Source organism: Erigeron canadensis, chromosome 3 (genome assembly GCF_010389155.1).
Source record: "Erigeron canadensis isolate Cc75 chromosome 3, C_canadensis_v1, whole genome shotgun sequence".
In the NCBI taxonomy this organism is placed as follows: domain Eukaryota; kingdom Viridiplantae; phylum Streptophyta; class Magnoliopsida; order Asterales; family Asteraceae; genus Erigeron; species Erigeron canadensis.
Window position 1 is genome coordinate 42,685,057 of NC_057763.1, and position 21,133 is coordinate 42,706,189.

General features: G+C 31.8%; 1 protein-coding gene across 1 annotated transcript; it reads right to left on the bottom strand.

Moving 5' to 3' along the window:
- Window positions 1–124: 124 nt before the first annotated feature.
- On the bottom strand, window positions 125–5,911 carry LOC122590769 (BTB/POZ domain-containing protein POB1-like). Its single transcript, XM_043762941.1, has 6 exons — window positions 5,505–5,911; window positions 3,848–3,982; window positions 3,164–3,285; window positions 3,007–3,070; window positions 1,947–2,226; window positions 125–1,104 (listed from the first exon to the last, which is right to left on the bottom strand). Exons 1-6 carry the CDS (start codon window positions 5,764–5,766, stop codon window positions 291–293), a joined length of 1,677 nt encoding a protein of 558 aa, XP_043618876.1. The 5' UTR covers window positions 5,767–5,911; the 3' UTR covers window positions 125–290.
- Window positions 5,912–21,133: the final 15,222 nt, after the last annotated feature.

The following is a 21,133-nucleotide window of genomic DNA, read 5'->3' on the forward strand; positions in this document are numbered from 1 at the left end:
TCCTCACTTCGCCACTGTATATTCATATCACAAATAAGTAAAGCATATATTAGTAACCAAGAAACAAAATCATAACAAGATAGTCTTTCCCAAACACAAGTGAAGGATAAATACGGGCAGATCATGTAAAAAACCAGATTAAATATGCATTTGGACAAGAGATGTAACACGATTACAAATTCAGAACAATTTACATTTGCTCTCATCTTTTAAGTTTTGATTCAAAAGATCGATAGATTATCTCGGAAAAACATTTGAGGACAGAAGTATATCTAACCAGTTTCACAACTTCAATGCCTGATGGTAAGCTCAGCACGCAGATGAAGAAAGCCATTGATGAAATAAAGACTGTCATCAGCCATAAACGAAGTCCATGGAATAGCAAACAAGTTTCGGTACCCAACTGCCTTTCCACCAGTGAAAGTATAGTTCCCTTTGTACTTGCTAATATACTCTTCAGTAGGCTTTGAGCGGGCCGCAAACTCGTAGTCAACTGCAAATGTGACCGATCCTTTCTCCTGCATCCCCAAAAAGAGCCCAAAACAATGAAATGAGCTTTGCTGATCCATGTTACAATGAGCCGACAAGAAAAACCCTTGACCACCCAAGTGGAAAGCTTGGGAGTAAACTCGGCCTGATGGGAACAAATTTGCACACTCTTCGCGTTTCAGATCTAGGTATACCACACACTGCTGGCGTGGCAATTCGAATTCTACTACTTTAACAGGCCGATACTTGTAAGCTCGTTCGACAAACCTACGGTTTGGATTCGGGTTTTCGTCTGCCACAAGGGTGCGTTGTCTGTGTGGGGCTTCCGCTTTGAAGAAGAGTGCTTCAACCACGACTTTTTGGGCAAAGTCGTGATCAAAGTCATTGCAGGCCATAACTTTTCTGAGCTTTCTGCAGGTCATGTAGGGGAAGCGGATAAACTGAGCGAGGCGGGTGGCTAGGATTTCCCGGCGCTCCTCTATTTTAGGGTACTGGATCCTGGACCATTTAAGGACGAAGTCGTAAACTGCATCTTCTGATGCCACCTGGAGATCATCACTCGCCAAAATTGCTTCAACTCCAGCCAGAGGCAAGTTAAGAACCTCTTCCTGAAACCTGATGATTACGGTTTCAATAAAGTAAGAAGTAGGGCACTTAACAGAATGATCAATGATGTGCGACAAACAGGAAGAAACAACTAGCACTTCAAAATTCAATGTGTGAACACCAATTCAAAAATAATTTCCTGTTACACTATATATGATTATATGTGGCTATTTCCATTTTCTTTTCTACATTTTGTAAAAAAATTCATACAGTAAATAGGATTTACAATCACATCTTCAGTTCCCACAATGAAATGGAATTGATGAAGCATCATTTGTTCACACTATTTATGCTAATTCTAAATTTTGTGGCCCCATTCTATTTTTATCAGCACCGCTGACTTTTCTTCCTTCTCTTCATACCATTCAAGACCAAAAGCAATATTATATATGCTTATACTATTTTTTAGGTGACAAAATGGCCTGTTCGGTTTGGTAGAAGGTTGAAATGGTCAAAGAAAAATGGTTAATTTCAATGCAAGTGAAAACAGACCCGCAAAACTTGTATGCATTCAAATACACTTCAGATTTTGACCCTTCACATTACCAAATATCCCCTTCATAGGTCACAGGTAAATGGGTGGTGTGAGGCGAAGACAAAATAAAAACAAATAAAGAGGACCCCACATACAGATTTAGTTTTCTCCGAAACAAGACCCACATGTGAAAATGACCAAAATTATAGCACCTATATAAAGATATGCAGGTAGAAATATACAACTTTACAAGCGCATTTGATTTCTTTTAGATTTCAGTGGCATGGTGGGAGTTTATATACCATTTCAAGAAAAACAGAAGGGCACGTGAATGCATATGCACACACAATCATTAGCATGGACATCAGGGGCTTACTTGGTTATGTCTTTGTAGCGAACAGCAAGGAATTGTTTTGCTGCATCAGTCAGTGGTTGAACAGCTTCAGCCATTAGAACACTGGACGGAAGATCCAAATAGAGTAATGCAGATTCAGGTGTCATTGGCAGATTTCTTAATGAACGGCTGCAATATCTCATGCATGAAGCCACCTCAAATTTATCAGCAGCCATCAACACGTCCAGCAGCGCAGGAGCTGTGGTCACTGTTAAGTTATTGCTGTACATGAAGTTGAGAAGTTCCATAAGGGCACCTTCCTCTGTTCCACAAGAAAAAATAGGTGGCCAGTCAATCAATCGAGTAAGATTTATATGTAAACAAAAGGAAAATATAGACCAGTCAGGCAGGTTGAGCAATAAGCCAAAATAATCAAAACAAACAATTTTTGCGTTAAGACAGGATGGGTTGGATTAGTCCTACCGGAAAACACACTTGTTTTTTACAAAGTTATCAATAATTTAACTCTTAAAGTTTCAACTTATTGACATTTTTAACCCTTCAAGTGTTTTTCCATGCTTTGATCCTTTTTTGTTATTGACTTCTTGAATCAAACCACCAAACTTTTGAAAGTTAGGGTCTTAAACTAGAACACTTAACATAGCAAAATCATTATTATGGGTTAAAATATTTTTTTCGCATATATATAGCAGATAGGTTATAAGGACCAAACAATAATGAAGACATACCTACAAGATTAAAACAAGAGAAAAGAAACCTATAGGCTTAAACCTCCAAAAAGGTAAAACTTTATGGATTTAACCATTATTAACCTTTTTCTTTAACCTTTCAATATAAAAAATATATGTTCATAAAAAAAACTATATTGTTCAAATTTAATTTTAAGGTTTCATGCACTTGGATACACTTTGGATGCTTCACCAAACCCGTTAGTGGTACTGGTAAACATAACCAAACCATCACTTATAAAGTAAATGGATCCAAAATACCACCTATATCGGCAACTTATAGCAAGACAAATGCAAAAGAAAAAGATTGATATAATGAAGTACAATCAGATAAGTAGAATCAAGAATTGTACCAGATGCACTGATTCGCAAAGTTACATGTCGTTGTTCTGACTCCCTCATCCCATTGGAGAAGAGCTGCATCAAAGATAGATAAATGCATGTCACCAACTGAAGAATTTCAAAGACAGCAAAAAGAAAAATACAGCCATACGGACAATGGAGATTAACCTTGTAAAAAAATGGACTTTTTGCTGCCAAAATTGGAGAGCTAATATGCAAAGTTTTTACTCTCAAAACTGTGGAACACTCCATGCTCCAGTTTGAATCATTATCATTTGCACCTTCATCTCCTGTAGGTTAAAAGGAAGAACGGGTAGGTATAAAAAGCTCAATAAAGAAGGCAACATATATTTAACACTTCATTGGGTCACTTGATTTCAGTTAGTGGACATTGTGTGATACAAAGGACAGTAATAGAGTGTTATGTTACATGATGTGCCATTGTGCTAAGATTAACGAAAACAGGACTGTCAAAATGGATAGTGGATGAATTTGTTAAGCAAACAAACCAATATCATGCAAACTAGAGTAATAACATCATTTGATTATCTTAATCCAGAAACAGCTACTATATTCAAAAGAACACTTTCAACAGTTCATTTCCAATTTCATCTGTGAAAAACAGATGTATTATAATATATCTGTAATGAGATAAACATTTCAAACACACAATTACATAGAAACTACTTGACAGCTATAGCATATTAACAAATTATTCTCTTCGCCACGAAGAGAATAATTTCAACAGTACCAAAACAAACAGATATTGCCATGACACTGATTCTAACGTGAACCGTTAAACACAGAATCAACAGTTATCCAAAAGAACAGTTGCAAAAATGGCCATCAAACCTGATTGCGGTTCTTCGATCATTGCTGCCGTTTCCTCATCCTGATTTTCAGTATCGGCATCATCAGGAAGATTATCAGGCTGATTCAGAATTTGTTCTTCTGGACCCACTGCAGCCATGTCTACTGCTGTGAATACTGGAAAGTAATTCCAATGTCAGTGGAGGCACACCAATGCTTGAAATAATTAACTAACACATACAGTTTTTCAGGAAATTGAAGCATGTCAAACACTCACGTAGAGAATATTTATACTATTCAACATGCCTAACGCACTCCATGGAATGAAAAACAACATAATGAAAAGCCATGACCAATGAATTTAAAGCAAGTCCATATACAATCAAACAAAATCTATCAGATCTTGAATGAATCGTAACCATCACAACCAAAGCATCAGAGAAGTCCAAAATGAGTACAAAAAAAATTGTCTATCAAATATGTTGGTTAAATAATTATTCTTTCTAAAATTGTAAAACATAAACTGAACAAATCTCTTGGTATATTACCATTGACCAAATCATTAAAACAGGCCCGGGTTTTTAATGTTATATATCTCTGAAGTTTAACAAGCAAGGGGCTTGGATCAAGTGGTTAACACTTAACACCTTGCCTCTGGAGACATAGGTCAAAGGTTTGATCCTTACTATTTGCAAGGCCGGGGGTGCTTTTCTACCTTAGGTTTTATATATTTCTGAAGTATATGTATCCATGTAAGACTCTAGTCAGCTGGCCTTAGACCACATATAATATCTCAACAGAGCCAACCAAAGTTGACATGATCCATTTAGGGAATTAAAAAATCAGATACCTACTCAATATTTTAATAACATCTGATAGTTACAAAAACTTTTACCAATAAACAAAATTGGTTCAAAGATAAATGTATCTCCTATCCAAAAAGAAGACGATATGTATGTTACAAGATTTTCCAAATATCCGCCCTTCTCACTGAACATATGTTTTATCAAAAAGGTCAAGGATAGATCATAAAGATGTAACCTGGAAAAATTTTGTTCCACTATACAAAATATAAGTCATGGTTTTAAAATTAGCTGAATTTCTGTTAAATTTTTCCAAAGCCTAAATAAAATCTGTGTTCGTGTAGGATACACGGTAAGCAAAACAAAAGAAGGTAGAGATGGACGGAAAAAACTGCCTCTATCGCTTGTCTTACTTCTTATAACCCTAGGTGCCCGCCATAAAACCAAATACCACTCTTTAGAGAGAGAACAGATCGACCTACGAAAAATACAGATTTCTCAAATCACTCAAACACCAACACGAAATCATCTCGAAGCTTCGAAAACGTCCATCTTAGCTTAACATATGTACACAACAAGTTTTACACTCACTTCTCAACCAGCTCATCCCTTACAGCATCACAAGAACCTTCACGAAAAACGTCACCTTTTCCTTCAACAATCAACCAAATCTCTCTTTCAACTACACTAAATATATTGCCTGCTTAGCTCAATTCCTCAAATTGATCACTCTTAACTCGTATAAAAAAATATATATATAAAAGTAAACAATATAACCTAATAATAATTCAAGTATTTCATTGAACATATTCCTAATCCATAAACTAATCACCAAATGCTTAACATCTTAATAATTATACATACACATATCTATATCTATATAAATATAAATATACCGTTATCTCTCTTAATATCTTCTCTCCGGCGCTTCCGATTTCGAGCCCAATCAGCAAGACTAGTACATCCTTCACCATCAGGTCTAGCTTCCGTGGATTCAGAAATGATCTCAATTCTCAAAATACGATCGGAGAAGTTGCTATCATTGAAAGCGAAGCCGAAATCGCCGTCACCACGGCCGGCGGCAGTTTCAATTGTATAGTCAGATGAGTCCATCACTGCTGTCCTTGGATCGAATAGATCCAAATTTGAATCACGCATAATTTAATTTAAAATTTGAGGTAGATATTTTGTAAAAACCCTAATTCTATTTTATATTATGATTATTGGTTTGATTTGGTTGGTTGGTTGGGTGGTTAGAAGATGAATGAGAAAGAAGAAGATGGAAAATGAAATACGTTGGGATGTATTGGTGGGTGTGGTGATAACATGAGCTTCCTCAAAATGTGTGTTTTTTAAATGTATAATACGACAAAAATACGTATTAAATAAGGAAAGTTGAAGATATTAGATATACGTTTTACCTTTTGAAAAATGTTTTTGTTACTTTTTTCTATAGTAGTATAAAACTTAACATTTGGATAGAAAATTACCAACTTGTGCGTGATATGCGCTTGGATGAAAACCATTACAGCTATAGAAAACTCAAACATTTGAAATTTTTTTTTTTAAAGGTGTGGATCAATTGATAAAACTATGTTTCTTTTGCATGATTCAAATCTGCTTCACTGAAAGACTTTTTGTGAAATTCTTTTAATATATGTCTTGACTCAAGACCTCCGACATGTAAAATAGATACTCAACCACTAAGTTATAATGAAAAATACCAAATATTTAGATTGCTAATTTTCTATATTAATTGTTACAGGTAATTTAATATATGAACAATTAATATGATTTATTTTATGCTAGGAAATAATATATAAAACTTTTAATAGTTTTAAGGTATGAAAAAGTTTACTTTTTGTCATAAACCATATTTTTATTTGATTTTCATAACTGAAAATGGAAAAGCATTTGCTACAATAAATTAAGTTAGTTATTAATATAATACTTAAAAATGTAAAAATTTGATTAAATATTTAATAAATGTATAAATTTTATTAAATTTAAACCATTGACATTTGTTTGTTCCTAAGTTTGATAGATAGATTAAAACTAATTTTAAACTTAAATGACAAGAGCAATTTATAAATTTCAAAACTTCAAAAATTAAAACATTAAACAAAAATAACAAAACTTTTATATGAGTATACAGGTTATAGTTTGAAATTTGATAGTTACGCATTGTAGTATAAAACTCTAGATTACTTGCTTAAGATTTTAAAGAGCAATGAACGATTTTTTATAATAAAAAAAATGGATTATACTCTTACAATAGTAACTAATCTATATCTAATATCTAATACTATCTTATAAAGCATTTTGTTCTTTTTTCAAATCTCAATTAAGTAATTGAACTACCTAAATTACTCTTCTTCTTTATTCACTAATTTAAACATATCTACCTAATATACTTATAATACCATTAAATCTCAACCATTTATTTTTTCTCTCTCCTCAAAACTCAATCACTCATTTTTTTTTCTCTCCTCCATAAATCATTTTATTTTTCTAATTCATTCAAAATCCTTTATTCCAAACACCGTATATCGATAAATTATAAAAATTATATGGATATTCTTAAAATTTCATGTTCTTTCATTAGAGATGTCATTTGATATACTTTCGATAAATTTTTAAATCCGGGGACAGAGCTCGTATAGTTAAGGCATTTAGCTATCATACTCTATGACTTGACCTATTACCCCACCATATCACCGCCACAACGCGCGGGCACTATCTCTTGTAAAAAATAATCGACTTTTACATTTTAGTTATCTTTACATAAATAAAAAAATGAACATTAATGTTGACTTGACCTGAGACATAACAACACACATATTCATTATAAATATAAAATTATACGTTATACCTCGTATACAAATATATATATATACACTAGATATTTTACCTCGCGCGATATGCGGCTAGTTAAAAAGGTTATTTTATGCATTAATAAATAGCTATTTTATAGGCTTATTATGTTGAAATTGATTATGTTGTAGTTAATGGTTAATTCCTGGATTACTCTGGTCATCTTTTTTCTTTTCGGACATGTCGATATCACATTCACTAAACCTACTATAGTGATTACACACCAACATTTAACCTAAGATATTTTGATATCATCAACAAATCAAACGTAAATCAATAATGTAGCATGATATATATATATATATATATATATTCATCAAACGAAATAATATATACAAAGTAAAAAAACTAAACATGACAAAAATTTAGTCATATAAAATACACATAAATACAATACGAATAAGTAAAAAACTAATAAGATAAATAAGAGAAAATCATTATAGTTTTTGTTTTCAGTTATGCTGAAAAGATGGAGAAAAAACCTTATGTAGTGACGGGAAAAAATAATCCTAAACACAATTAAGAAATAAAGTATTTTATCTCCAACAATCAAGAAATTTATTCGTAAAACTCAAAATAACTACTATTATCATTATAAAATAGACATTTTTTTGTGGCTAGAATAAACAATTTTGGTTAAGGTTTCGGCCAAGAGAACGAAGAAGAAACAACAAAATTGTTTGGTTGTGTATAACCTAATAATATTTTAAAATAAATATTAAAATTTGATATAGTCTTCAAAGTTGTATATATTTTAATAAATAACATCATTTATGTCAAATATCATTGCCAAATTAATAGATGTATTGGACGTCTTCTTATATCTTAATATGGGTTTTGAGGTTTTTTTTTTATTTTGTGTATATAGTTTTGATTTAATAATTTATGTTATATTTAATAAAATAAATTACATTGGTTTGAGAATAAATAGAGGTTATAAGATAAATATTGTAAAAAAAAGTATGGAGATGTCACGTAGAATACAATCCTATGTGGCAATGTTTAAAGCTAGCTTTAGGTTGAAAGAGGGGTTTAAAATGCTATGATTTTTACTGTTTTAATATATATATATATATATTGGTATACGGCAGAAGAATAACTTTATAAATTAAAAACCAATTGAAAAATACTTCATGATTATGATAAATTAACAACGAAGAAAACTGTGAAACATAATATATTTATACATAGATTATTAAGAATAACTTTATAAATTAAAACTAATTGAAAAATACTTCATGATTATGATAAATTAATAACGAAGAAAACTGTGAAACATAGATTATTATAAAGGGCTATGTAATTTGAGGTGTACATGTTGAATGTAATATATATAGTTTGATTATGAAGTGTATATAGTAAATAGAAAATGAAAAAAAAAAAAAAAAAAGAAAAGGTAATAATATATCATGGATTATGAGTTATGAATTATGAAGTGTTTATAGTTAAAATAAAAAAGTTAAAAAATGTCATGCAATGTTAGTCGTGATTTTTTATATATGTTTGATTTATATAAATATAAATTATATATATATATGCTTTTTCTATATGCCATATTTAAAATATATGTATAATTATATTATATTATTTAATGATAATCTATTAGTGTGAAAAAAATATGGAGGTGCCACGTAGGATAAATCTTATGTGGCATGTTTAGAGATAATTTTAATTTGAGGTGGATGGCTTTAAAAAGTCAGGATAACTATTGTTTTATTATGTATATATAAAATATATATAATGTATAAATAATTTATATATATATAGGGGTAAGGTATTGCAAAACAAGTATTAAAGTAAAACAAATAAGACAAGATCTTGACCCTTAAATCATGGTTGAATTGATGCACGAAGATTCACGAAGCAATTGATGCACGATGATTTTTATGATGTACGATGATATTCAGTGAAGAAAAACCCATTGTTTTATTTGTTTTACTTTAATACTTGTTTTATTCAGTATATATATATATACTCCTTTCGTTCCATTTTAATTATCATATTTTGATTGGTCATGTTTTTTTTTCCGATTTTGACCGTAAATATATTTGTATGTGTTATATATTAGTTGATAAAAGTTATATCAATGAAAAATACATTAAAACTCAATCAATTCATATATGTTATATCAAATGTTATATAACATAAACAAAAAAAATTAAGGTCAAAATTGAAAGAAAAAAACTTTAAAAAGTCAAATTAAGACCCTTAATATGGGACGGAGAGTATATATTATACTCCGTATATAAATTAACTTTACTATATATGATTTTAGTTTTATAATGATAATCAAAATTCTCTCAACCTTTATACTTTATCATATATACAAATAATAATAATAACAGTTGTCATAATATTCCACTTACTATTAATGCAATTTTCACATCAGAAGAATCATCTTGTACCATCATTAAATAACGGGAGTTGATTTTTACACGGTAGTTTTGTATTCATGTACGGAAATTTGATGTGATTTGACCACTATACCCCTAGCTATCTTTTCCCTAGTTTACTCCTCCTGCGTTTACTCCGTATCCGTGCCAACATTTTCCCATTTTTTTCCCTTCCCCATTAATATCATTTCCATCTTTTTTTATATTTTTTGAACAACAATCACTCATTTATCTCCGTCTCCATTATCTTAATATATTAATCATAACCATTTTCTTAAATTCCAAAATTTATTATCAATGACTTTGGAAGAACCAACCATTTGATTTCTTCTATGAATGTTGATGATATTCAATGTCCTATTTCTTTATAGATATTGTGAGATCTGGTTACCTTAACAACCATGTCAATCGAAAAGTGGTTCAATTCAAGTAACTTAACATTTCTGAAAACTGGTAATAAGGTAAATAATGGTAGCTTAATTTCGAATCTGTGTACAAAAAGTCTTATAAAGCAATATAGTGTCAAAAAGGGAATTTTGTTTGGAGAATCTGTTGGTGACGTGTTTATTGAACTTGATTTTTATGAGAAACCTAAAAAATCAAGAAAACTCAATAGCTGCTTTGTTGACTGTGTTGGCGACTATTCTTAGGTTGTCCCATTCTCCAATTGCTAATCAATATATTATGATCTTCAATTCGAAGTTCGAACCAATGTGAATATCTTCTGTTAGATGATTCAACCATTTTAGCCACACTAGCTGTAAAACCGGATGGAAGGCCGTCTGTTTTCTCAAGTCGCAGGAGAATATAAATCATAGATGCGGTAAATTCTTATAAAATAAATAAAATAAAGACTAAGGGTATATTAGTCAACTAAATAAAGTTCCTGTGTATCAAGTAAAATATTAAGTGGAAATATCACCTCCCATAAATAATCAATCTATTACAATCTTTTCAATACATAATTAACTCATCACTAGTGTGTAACTCATAAAATCTCCAATAAAAACAAAGAAAATATTTTGTGTTCACTCTTTATCAGAATAATAAATAACCTAAAAACGAGCCAATAATAAATAACTTCAAAACGAGCCAATAATGAATCAATCATAATTATTTTAGATTTGATATTAAAACAACAACAAGATGAGGGGATAAAAAGTTTGTCCTTGTAATGTTAACAGAATTTGGGCTAGTAGCCCGTTTAAGATTTGCCAATTAATGAATGCATTTGTCTTGATACTAAACTTGCATCGTTCTTTCTTAACGAAACCGCAAAGCTCCATGAATTTTCCTGCAATACCCCAAAAAAGGAAAAAAAAAAGAAAAAAAAGAGAGAGATCAAGGTAGAAGAAAAAAAGGGTATCTTATAAAATTCATGCATACACTCGCTTTTACCATTAGATATATTGTTATTAGTGTGCATTGTAACTAAATTAACTTCACCATTAAGAACCTTGCTATTATATTCCATAAGCATTACTAAAGCACCAGATATAGAATCATGGAAAGTGACAACATTGTATGTAATAGAACTTACAGCTAGCCTTATCAAAGAGAGGTTCAGAAAAGTCACAACTTAAAGATAAAACGAAAGGATACAACAATGAAATCATATCATATCAAGAAACACCCTCAACTTAGAGCATCAAAATATATGAAAGACACTTATGAAAGGAGCTCCCTTCACCCCAATCCTAAAAGATTGTAACAATCATGGTTACGCCTTCATGCTCACCTTTAGCATGCACACTGTGACCATCGGTGCACCTAAAAGGCATAATTTACGAAGAAACGACCATTAACCATCATGATTTCTTTCAGGGTTGGGGCGACGGGGGGCTCCAACCATAAATCCCCATCTAAATGCGCGTAGAATTCATAGTTTGGTCACCTCTAAGTGAAAAATAAAAGATTTGTAAGTTTGTTAATGATCCTTGATTGTAGATACAGATGCTTTATATAGGCAACAGGGTGCCTTCGTGTGTGATCTCAACCATCGATTTCAAAAGATGTGAAATAAAAATATTAATTGCGAGATCTCTTTGTTCAAAAGCTTATGTCATAAAGAATGAAATTAGTGCCAAATAGAATCGATGATCCATGCTTTCTCCTTCCGTTTCCCACTCAAGACTTTCCTTTCATGTCTTGATTTTATATATATAAAGAAAATGCTAAATGAATCCCTTACGGCTTCACTTAACGTGCATAAAAAGGTTGTACATTTTCATATTAAATGTCGTCCTTAAATTTTATGATAAGTGTACAACTAATTAATGCACTTTAACATAAGCCCTTAGGACTTTGTTTAGCAAAACCCATTATTTAATTACAACTGTTAACATTTGATTATTATAGGATAGCGTTGATAATTTGATATGAAATGAAAATACTTTCCAAAATAAAGATGGTAAAAACGTTCAAATTGATGTGTTTGCATCTCATATATGCTAAAATACATGAATATAAGGATACATTTTTCTTTATTAATTGTCAAATGAAGTTTCATAAAATTGATACAGAGATACCCAAGATAGACGCATAATTATTATATAAATAAAAAAGAAGAATTTTTTGATATTTAATGCATCAAAGTAGGGATAAGCATATGACCCGATAACCCGAGACCCGGCTCAGTCCGCGCGAGATTGATCCGAACTGACCCGTCCGAGAGGTTAACGAGCCGGGTGACCGGTTTGATTTGTGTTGCAATGTCGGGTTTCGAGTTGGGTCGGACTGAATTTTGAACCTTGTTCATGCCTACATCAAAGTGTTGTTAAACACTCCATAATTATGTTAAAATTATGGCCTCGTGATGTTTTTCGAATTGATGTGTTTGCATCTCATATATACACTCATTATGTTTTTTCTGTAAATATATCTAGATATTTGAGTTTAACTCATAACATGTAAAGGGGTTAACACTTAACAGTAATGACATTATTAATGTGCCATTGTCATATGAGCTCCCGATCCATATGCTAAACATATACAGTAGTAATAATCAACTAATTAATGATGTCACTAGCATAATAGAGTACTAAAATGGTAATTACGGAATAATCATGTTACCTAACAAGGGAACCTTTTGTTCTCTTTTCATTATTTTCCCATTGTTATTATTGAACTTTCTATATTTTATGTAGTTAGTGAAAACGTATGTCATCAAGATGCATTTGTGTTGATAGCTTCTAATTGGTAAAATATTTAATGACCAAAAGGGTTTATTGGTTATACAAGAATCATAATTCCGCTTTACGAATATGTATTATTGGTTACACTAAAGGAAAATAAATTTATCGATGATCTGTAGCTAAAAAGAATGAGATGCTTGCGGATATTCTCAAAAGCCCAATAACAATTTAGTTTTGTGAGTGCAAAGTAATTTAACTTAACTGAATTTTGAAATGTCTAGTTATACTGATCATATTTTGACCATTATGAATTTATGATTAAACTTAAAAGTACTCGTATTTATACACCATATTAAAGCAAACTATTTACTTTTCTTATTCAATTCTCTACCTTTAAATTGTCTAATTTACCCTTTTAATTTACACTACCTTCACACACCTTATCCCTGAAATTCTGAAATTACACTTAAAAAACCCCACAATTACCTAAAAACTCCATTGTGATGAAAACCTCATTCAACTCTAAAATTATTGCTGAAAGTATTGTTAGGGATAAGAAAAAACATCTTAGTTGCCATAGATTATATCACGAAATGTTTAAACACTAATTACCTTTTTATAACTCACGAAATTACTAACCAGTTATATCCTTTTTTATATTCGTATTAAATTTTAATCTTTGACTATTTATTTTTTTAATTGTCATGGCCTCCTCCCCTATACAATTGTAAGTAGTTATTTTTCGTGATTAGTTTTTGCACTTCATTACTTTTTGCACCTAATCCGTGACTTATTTTTAGAATGATAGATACGACTTATTTTTAGAATGATAGATACGGTTAGATGTTGCATTGACGCATCTAATGAATGTAACACGAACGCTATAAACCATTACGGCATCTGACGCGTTATAGACCGTCACCGCTGCAACGTGCGGACACCACTTTAGTATCAATATATGTATGGTGAAACATCTAATTAGCTTTTGCTTTTGCTTTAATCCTTCCATCCAAAATCATAACATGTGCTATATGAGGACTTGGAAAAGAAAGAAAAGAAAGCGGAATTTATGTGTCATAATTTGGTTAATATATATACATGTTTACGTTATGTGTTATATTACTCAAAAAAATATATATACTGATTTAGAGATTCACAGAACCCCAAATGATAATCATATAATCAATTAATCATAAACCTCTTGGACATGCCCGAAGTTGAACAACGAAACCCTTGAACTTGACTACTTGAATCGACGACATCTTAGATTGATTGCTTGAACTTATATTTCAAAACATAGTTGAAACCTTTGACATAATTTGAAGACCCAACTTGATATTTCTTATTTTGATCTTGATTTTGTTGTGTTACTCTCTTGTTTATATGTGACTTTTTATAAAATCTAGTGCTCTGGAGCTTGTGACTACAACCTTATCTGCTTAAATTACACATCACTATGATTATTGCTTTAGTTGTGGTCATTCCATTTATGCAAGAGAGGAGTGTTCAGCTTTCTCACGACTTCGTTGCCAATTTTGACCCATTTACTCCAACTAATTCAAAAGGTATCATGGGTTGATAAAACCCGTAAAATAACAAAAACAGATTTTGAAGTGGGTAAGTAAATAATGAATCACCATATGAAGGGTCGTTCATAATCATCACTTTGTATAGATCTTACTCATAAATGGGTCAAAGTGGTTACACTACACCAGTCCACCACCATATACCGTGACAATTTTATTCTATACTCTTTAATATCAAATCGAGGCAGCTGCCCAGATAGACTTGTATACAAGTAAATGGATGATGGATCTAAATTGCAACCTTTACGGTTTGGCTACCTTGCATTCGCATTGATATATATGCATTGAAATTTGTCTATGTCAGACAAGCAGTTGTCATCTTAATTATTGTAGATCAATGTCTTTCAATAAAAAAAAAAAGTTACATAGAGACTCAAAATATTTAGACACTTTAATATGTCATGTCATTTTTTGCCTCGTACATAATTTGCATAGATAATACGATATGTTCCAACCAACCATCAACCTTTCAAGAGTTCCCGTATGTTTTATGAGCAACAATTGCATTTCCCTTGCAACTTTTGCCATATATGCGGATATGCGATTTGTCGTTGAAATGTTGCGAGACATCCATATACAAATGCTTATTATATTTAGAAACTAAACTATAAAGTTAATGATAAATTAGGTTTTATTTTACCTTCTACTAGTATGGTCATCTTGGTTTTAGACCATAATAAAGTCTGATTTTTTTTCTTCTAACGGCTAAAATAGATGTATATATGTTTACAATTACAATCTATAACTTAAAACAAATACAACATAATTCTAGATTCTTCTCTAGTCTAATTTTACCTTATAATAGTATGGTCATGTTAGTTTTAGACCGCTATTTACATGGTTCTAAGCTTGCATGATTCAATCCTTGTTTTTAACAATTAATCCGCCCGTTATTAGACTGGAACTAAAGCCAAACCATTATTACATGGTCCGATTTACGGTAGTCCTTCAAAATAAACAAAAGAGTTTATATGAAAGTAGTTCAATAATCACATTAAAAAAAACCCCTAAAATGTAACAACTTATACATTTTTTCATTTTTGAATGTGACGAGCCTTACTTTTTTTCGACAGTGGAGTGCTCACCAATAACTTCGTTATAGCATCGTCAAGAATACGTTTAATTTCAACACTAGTTGAATTATCTTTTTCCACATTAATGTAAATCAAAGAATCGCCAATATAAGACACACTGTTTTTCAAATAAAATACAATATATCTAAAATTATTAGTGTTAGGATCCATGCACAAAAACATATAACAAATCACGAGTACGTAACGGATAAGAAACGCATATGCAATACTATTAATTAACAAAGTAAAGAATCGAACGTGTACCTTTTAGCATAAACTTGACACCCCTATAATGTATGCTAGTACCGATCACGAACTCATAGACCCGTTGTGTATATTTTCTTAATTTCAAACTAAGCTACAATGAAAGAAATTAATGACTTGTTTCTTTCTAGAACTCGACTACTTCAATTCACAATAGAACAAGAAGGAATTTATTTTGGTTTTGATCTTCATGACAACTATTAGATTGGTAGAGGAGTTGTTTTAGTAAGGGTTTTCTATAAATCTAATTGTCTTATAAAACCCTTAACCATACCTCTTTATATAGGACAATTAGTTAGGGTTTTAAAACTTGATGGACAAGTTTAGTCAAGGCTTTCCTAAGCCTTGAAAAACCGGCCCCATTAGGTGAAATCAAGAAGTTTCCTTAATTTCTAATTTTCACTTAAGTACTTCTCTTTTCAATGTATTTAATAAACATTTATTTAACTTTAAACGATTGTTTATTAATCATTTCGTGATCATATTAATTAATATATTACTTTAATATACTAACTAATAACATAGAATTTACGTGTCATTTTGTGTTACCCCGTAGGCTTAAATGATTTCCGGACATGTGTTTATTTAACGTAATCACATACCAACAATTAGTTTACTATTAAAAAAATTAGATTACGATAAGTATAGTCTTAAATTAAATACATTAATAAAAAGGCCAATGGGTTTATAGCCTAGCATTAATGTATTAATTCATTATTGTGAATTCAAGTTTCATAGCAAAGAAATTTTTATGAATTAACGTGTATGATGTTGATATTGTTTCCTTAAAAAACTTATGAAATGAAACACTAAAAGAATGGAGAAAAAAATATATTTCTAAACAAAAGTTTTAGATTCGAATCTTACTATAGAGTTATACTAGTTGTAGGCAACACGGGCTATCGATAGACATTTTATAAAATACATAACTCATAAGTTAACAAATATTTTGGAAAATATAATGAAATGATGGATCACTATAAACAATTTCTTGTTGAGCAAACATAGTTTATATACTTATACACATTCGCTATAATAAATCACTAGCTTTTTGACCCGTGTCCAACACTGGACACAGAGTTTACGATATTATCAATATTATATCTTCATACATTAAATCCATAAAAGCTTATAACTTTAAAGATATAGAGTTTTAGGTGTTATACTTTGCAAGTTGTAGTATAATAATCACATGTTTGTCATTGATCATATATATAGAATATCTGAATATGGATTCTTTTAAGTGAATTTGTTACATATATGCGATTACCTTCTAATTTCACCACATTAGCCAAATCAAGTTTCAAAATTGCAACCAAAAAAATAAGAAAAATAAACAAAGTTTAAATCTTTGATAAACAGAGCCAAAGAACCAATGCTCCAAAGAACCGAAACAATCCAGAGGCCATCATGATAACAACCAACAATATCAAGTAGTGTTTCAAGAATCTGCAAGAGCTTGTATAAGTTGGTATCATGGATAGAAACCAATTATTGAGACCTAATATTTACATAATTAGCATCAAACACAAATTCAAAGTAAGAGGTTTTCTCGGCTTCCTTCCTACAATCGCCCCCCTCGGGAGTAACTAACGACGAAAACACATAATTATAAATACATGACCAGAATATCAAACCTTGGTTCTTCCATATGGGTTGGCAGCTGACTTTTTTGATGTAAAAACGACTCCCTTTTTTGTTGGATATTTTAGTGTAATTGGGTTAACTTGCTTGATCAGTATTGTCATAATAATACATCATATAGGATTGGTGGTGCGGAGTGCACGCCTATTTGAATTTATTATGACCTTAGGGGCGAAGGTACGGGGTCCAGGGGCAGCGCCCCTGGGAGCGGGGTCCAAGGGGCGGCAGCCCCTGGCTGGGTTGAGCTAAGGGACCAAATGTGGCAACTCGAAATTCCTAGCAATAACTGCCCTTTTGTTGATAAAAGGATATCCCGTAACAAGATTTCTGGTCATTCTCTTTTCTTCTTTCTTTCTGGTTCTTTTCTCTCAAATAAGAAACACACAAAACGTTCTTAATTCTCTGAATTGTATCCGATTGAATAGTTTGGGTGAACCGCCAAATTGATTCAATCTGAAAGTGATTACACGCCTTTCAGAGTTTGATTATCTCCGGTTATCTGTTCGTTATTCACGAATTTCCCCAACATTCTCGGTTCTTTTTGAGCTGTGAAACACCTTCGGTCCATTGTTCAAGTGTCACTTTAAACTCTTGGATAAAAACCATGTGCTACAGGCCTACAGTAGAAGTAGAAGAACATAAGTCAATGAGTGTCACTTAACTCTTCCTCTTACTATGAATTCATCCATCTCACCACATATTCACATACTCATTGATACAGAAATCTACATACAGAAGGTAAGAGGGGGAAAAGAGAGAACACACTCTTTCTTTTAACGTTATCAATGAGTTCTCATGCCATGATTGTTGTATCATCTTTATAAGGGATTTTGTTGATTTTATTGACTCTTGTAATAACTCTCTGCAATTAAAATTATGGATATATATTAGTATGTCATTTATAGGGATATATATTTGGATGCAGAAAACATTAAATAGGGTGTTATACTCACTTTAACATGATACTTGTATTACCCTTTAACTAAAGGGTTCCTCTAGAAATCACCGTCACTACTAATCTGCACGTCTAAGCTTCTAGCCGAATCAACGTATTGTGGCCTACCTCCAATATCTTTATAACTGTTAACACAACTTAACATCAACCAAACGCATAGAAAGTTTTTCTAGTCGACTTAATGCATGCAACCACATCGTTGCTAGTTAACACGTCCCAACCCATTCTGTTTTTTGACACACACAAAGAAATAAAATGCTTTCCATGAACATTTTATGGCGAATTACCCAGCCCCGCCCTCGTTCTTACAAATTATGGATAATACACATAAATCAAAGACTTGTTTGTTTTCGATATACCTGTTTCCAAGGCATTAGAAGCCAATGTTTCTAACTGCTATATATGATCCCGCTTTCAGTCTGGTTTTTTAGTAATCCTACCACATCAAGGGCTTTCTGATGCAATCCTCTATAACTTCCTTTAAACCCTTCCAACCAATTTCCCTTGATGAGCTCCTCCATGGCATCCATATCTTCCCACCGCTCTTTCTGACTTTATCCTAATCACCACAATCAAATAACTGCCAACCCAATTAAGTATTACCAAACCAAACTTGACTATATACGTACAAAATGTAACTACATGTCTATTTTACATTGATCAATTTCAACATTTGACAAGAAAAAAAATTGATAAGAAACACGAAATGCTTAACCAAATAGGAACAAACCTGAAGTAATAAGACTACATCTTAGAAGATATCACATGTCTCTAGTTAAAACATGCCTTGGCATGCTCTCTAATAATCCTACTACAATATCAACATGTGCAAAGTATAGTTTATATGCACAAATGAAAAACATCTCACCAAAGGATGGTGGAATAGAAGTATTATATTATTATATGTAGTAGTTCTAATAAACATGTTAAACATATAAACAAAAAGCAAAACTCTAACCAACTACATCAAGTGAAGATGCCCTACGATAAAACTTAATTAAACTTTTGAATACAACAAATATCCCAGTAGTCTACAAACTACAAAGAGTTTAAAGAGTTTGTTAATTAAAAGAACCAAATTACTCTTATTATATATTATATATATATATTACCGATAAAGCAGAGAGAAAAAATTAAATTGAACTTTTAATCCTAACCATTTAAAATCATAATCCTTTAAATCTAGGCCATCCAAATTAAAGTCAACCTTATTCTCTTACTAATTATGGTAATCATTTAACTCTATTTTTGTTTTCTACGGCAACTACTATGATGGTATTTAATACTATTAGATTAACTTTATATATTGATAATTAAAATTCTAACTAAAAGTTTTTCCACTGGTAAAAAAATAATTTAAGTAAGAATCATTTATGTAAATATGTAAAGTCATATTAAACTTAAAACATAACTTTTATTCCAACAGAATATTGAATTGAATAGTTATTTTGTATTTTTGATGTTGTGATAGTATTTATAATGTTAAAACGAAAATTTCATCTTGATTCAGTCAATCGTAGAATTTTACCATTATGTAAGTTTTTAGTTTTGTTATTCCAGATTTCATCTTAATAAAAAAATTTCTGGTGTTATAAAATATTAGATACAAACTGTATATACAAATAGATTAGATTTTCAATGTATTTTTATGGTATACTTTTCATTCCATATTACTATATGTATGCCCGCACGTTGTCGCGACGATGGTGATAGTGTCAACGATGTAGTGTTGCCGGCGACGGGTAGTGGGGGTGGTGGCCGCAACGGTGGTGACGACTCCGGGTGATCGTGGTGTTGGTGGCGGTAATGATTGTGGTGTAGTAAATCAGCTGAAGGTAGTTGATGTAAAAGATGAAATTCATTGTAATTGCAGTGGCATGGTGGCGGCGGCAAAGGTGTGATGGTAGCGATGAAAAGTTATGGTAAAGTTTTAATGGGCGTTTTATTTGATTGGAAATTAATTTGAGTTTCGATTACCTGTTGACAGGTTAAAAATACCCATACCCCGCTTACCTGAACCCAACACCTAAATAAGAATAGGTTATCCGGTCGATGAGTTGGTTTTGGGTGAACAAGTCAAATGGATAGGCAGGTTGGTGTATTAGGTTGGTTTCAGGTCAATGAATTGTTGGGTTAGTTCACGTTGAACAGGTTCATTTAGGGTCGTATACGTCAAATGGGTGGATAGATTGAGAAGTTTGATGGTTGAACGACTGGTTTCAGGTAAAATCTATTGACGAGACAACCTATTAGTATGTTAACCAAATGACCAACCTGGGATCCCATTGAATTAGGTTAGTGGGATGGCGGGTCTGTGGTTGAGAGGTAAGAATACATAGCTAAGTAAGTGAAGGGGCAGAGTTTACTCCTATTAATCGTCGTGCCTTCAGGCGGATTATTAGGGGTCCCCCCATCGGGTATTTGAAATAGGCAATTCTATTTCGAGGGAGCTCTCTAGTGCGGATCCGGTTAAGACAACGTATGCTAGACCTCTCGCTGTCGAATCGCGACACGAAGTTTTCAGCGAAATTCACCTTTCAAAAAAAAAAAAAAGTAAGTGAATGTCATATCTTAATTAAAGGATATAGGATGCGGTGTCGAT

What these genes read in the sequence shown, in the direction of transcription:
- LOC122590769 (XM_043762941.1), bottom strand. Translation starts at nt 5,766, where the DNA reads ATGCGTGATTCAAATTTGGATCTATTCGATCCAAGGACAGCAGTGATG. An exon ending in TTTGCGAATCAGTGCATCTG is followed by an intron (nt 2,227 to 3,006) that starts GTACAATTCTTG and finishes CTTGTGGAACAG; the next exon opens with AGGAAGGTGCCCTTATGGAA. An exon ending in CGCTACAAAGACATAACCAA is followed by an intron (nt 1,105 to 1,946) that starts GTAAGCCCCTGA and finishes CGTAATCATCAG; the next exon opens with GTTTCAGGAAGAGGTTCTTA.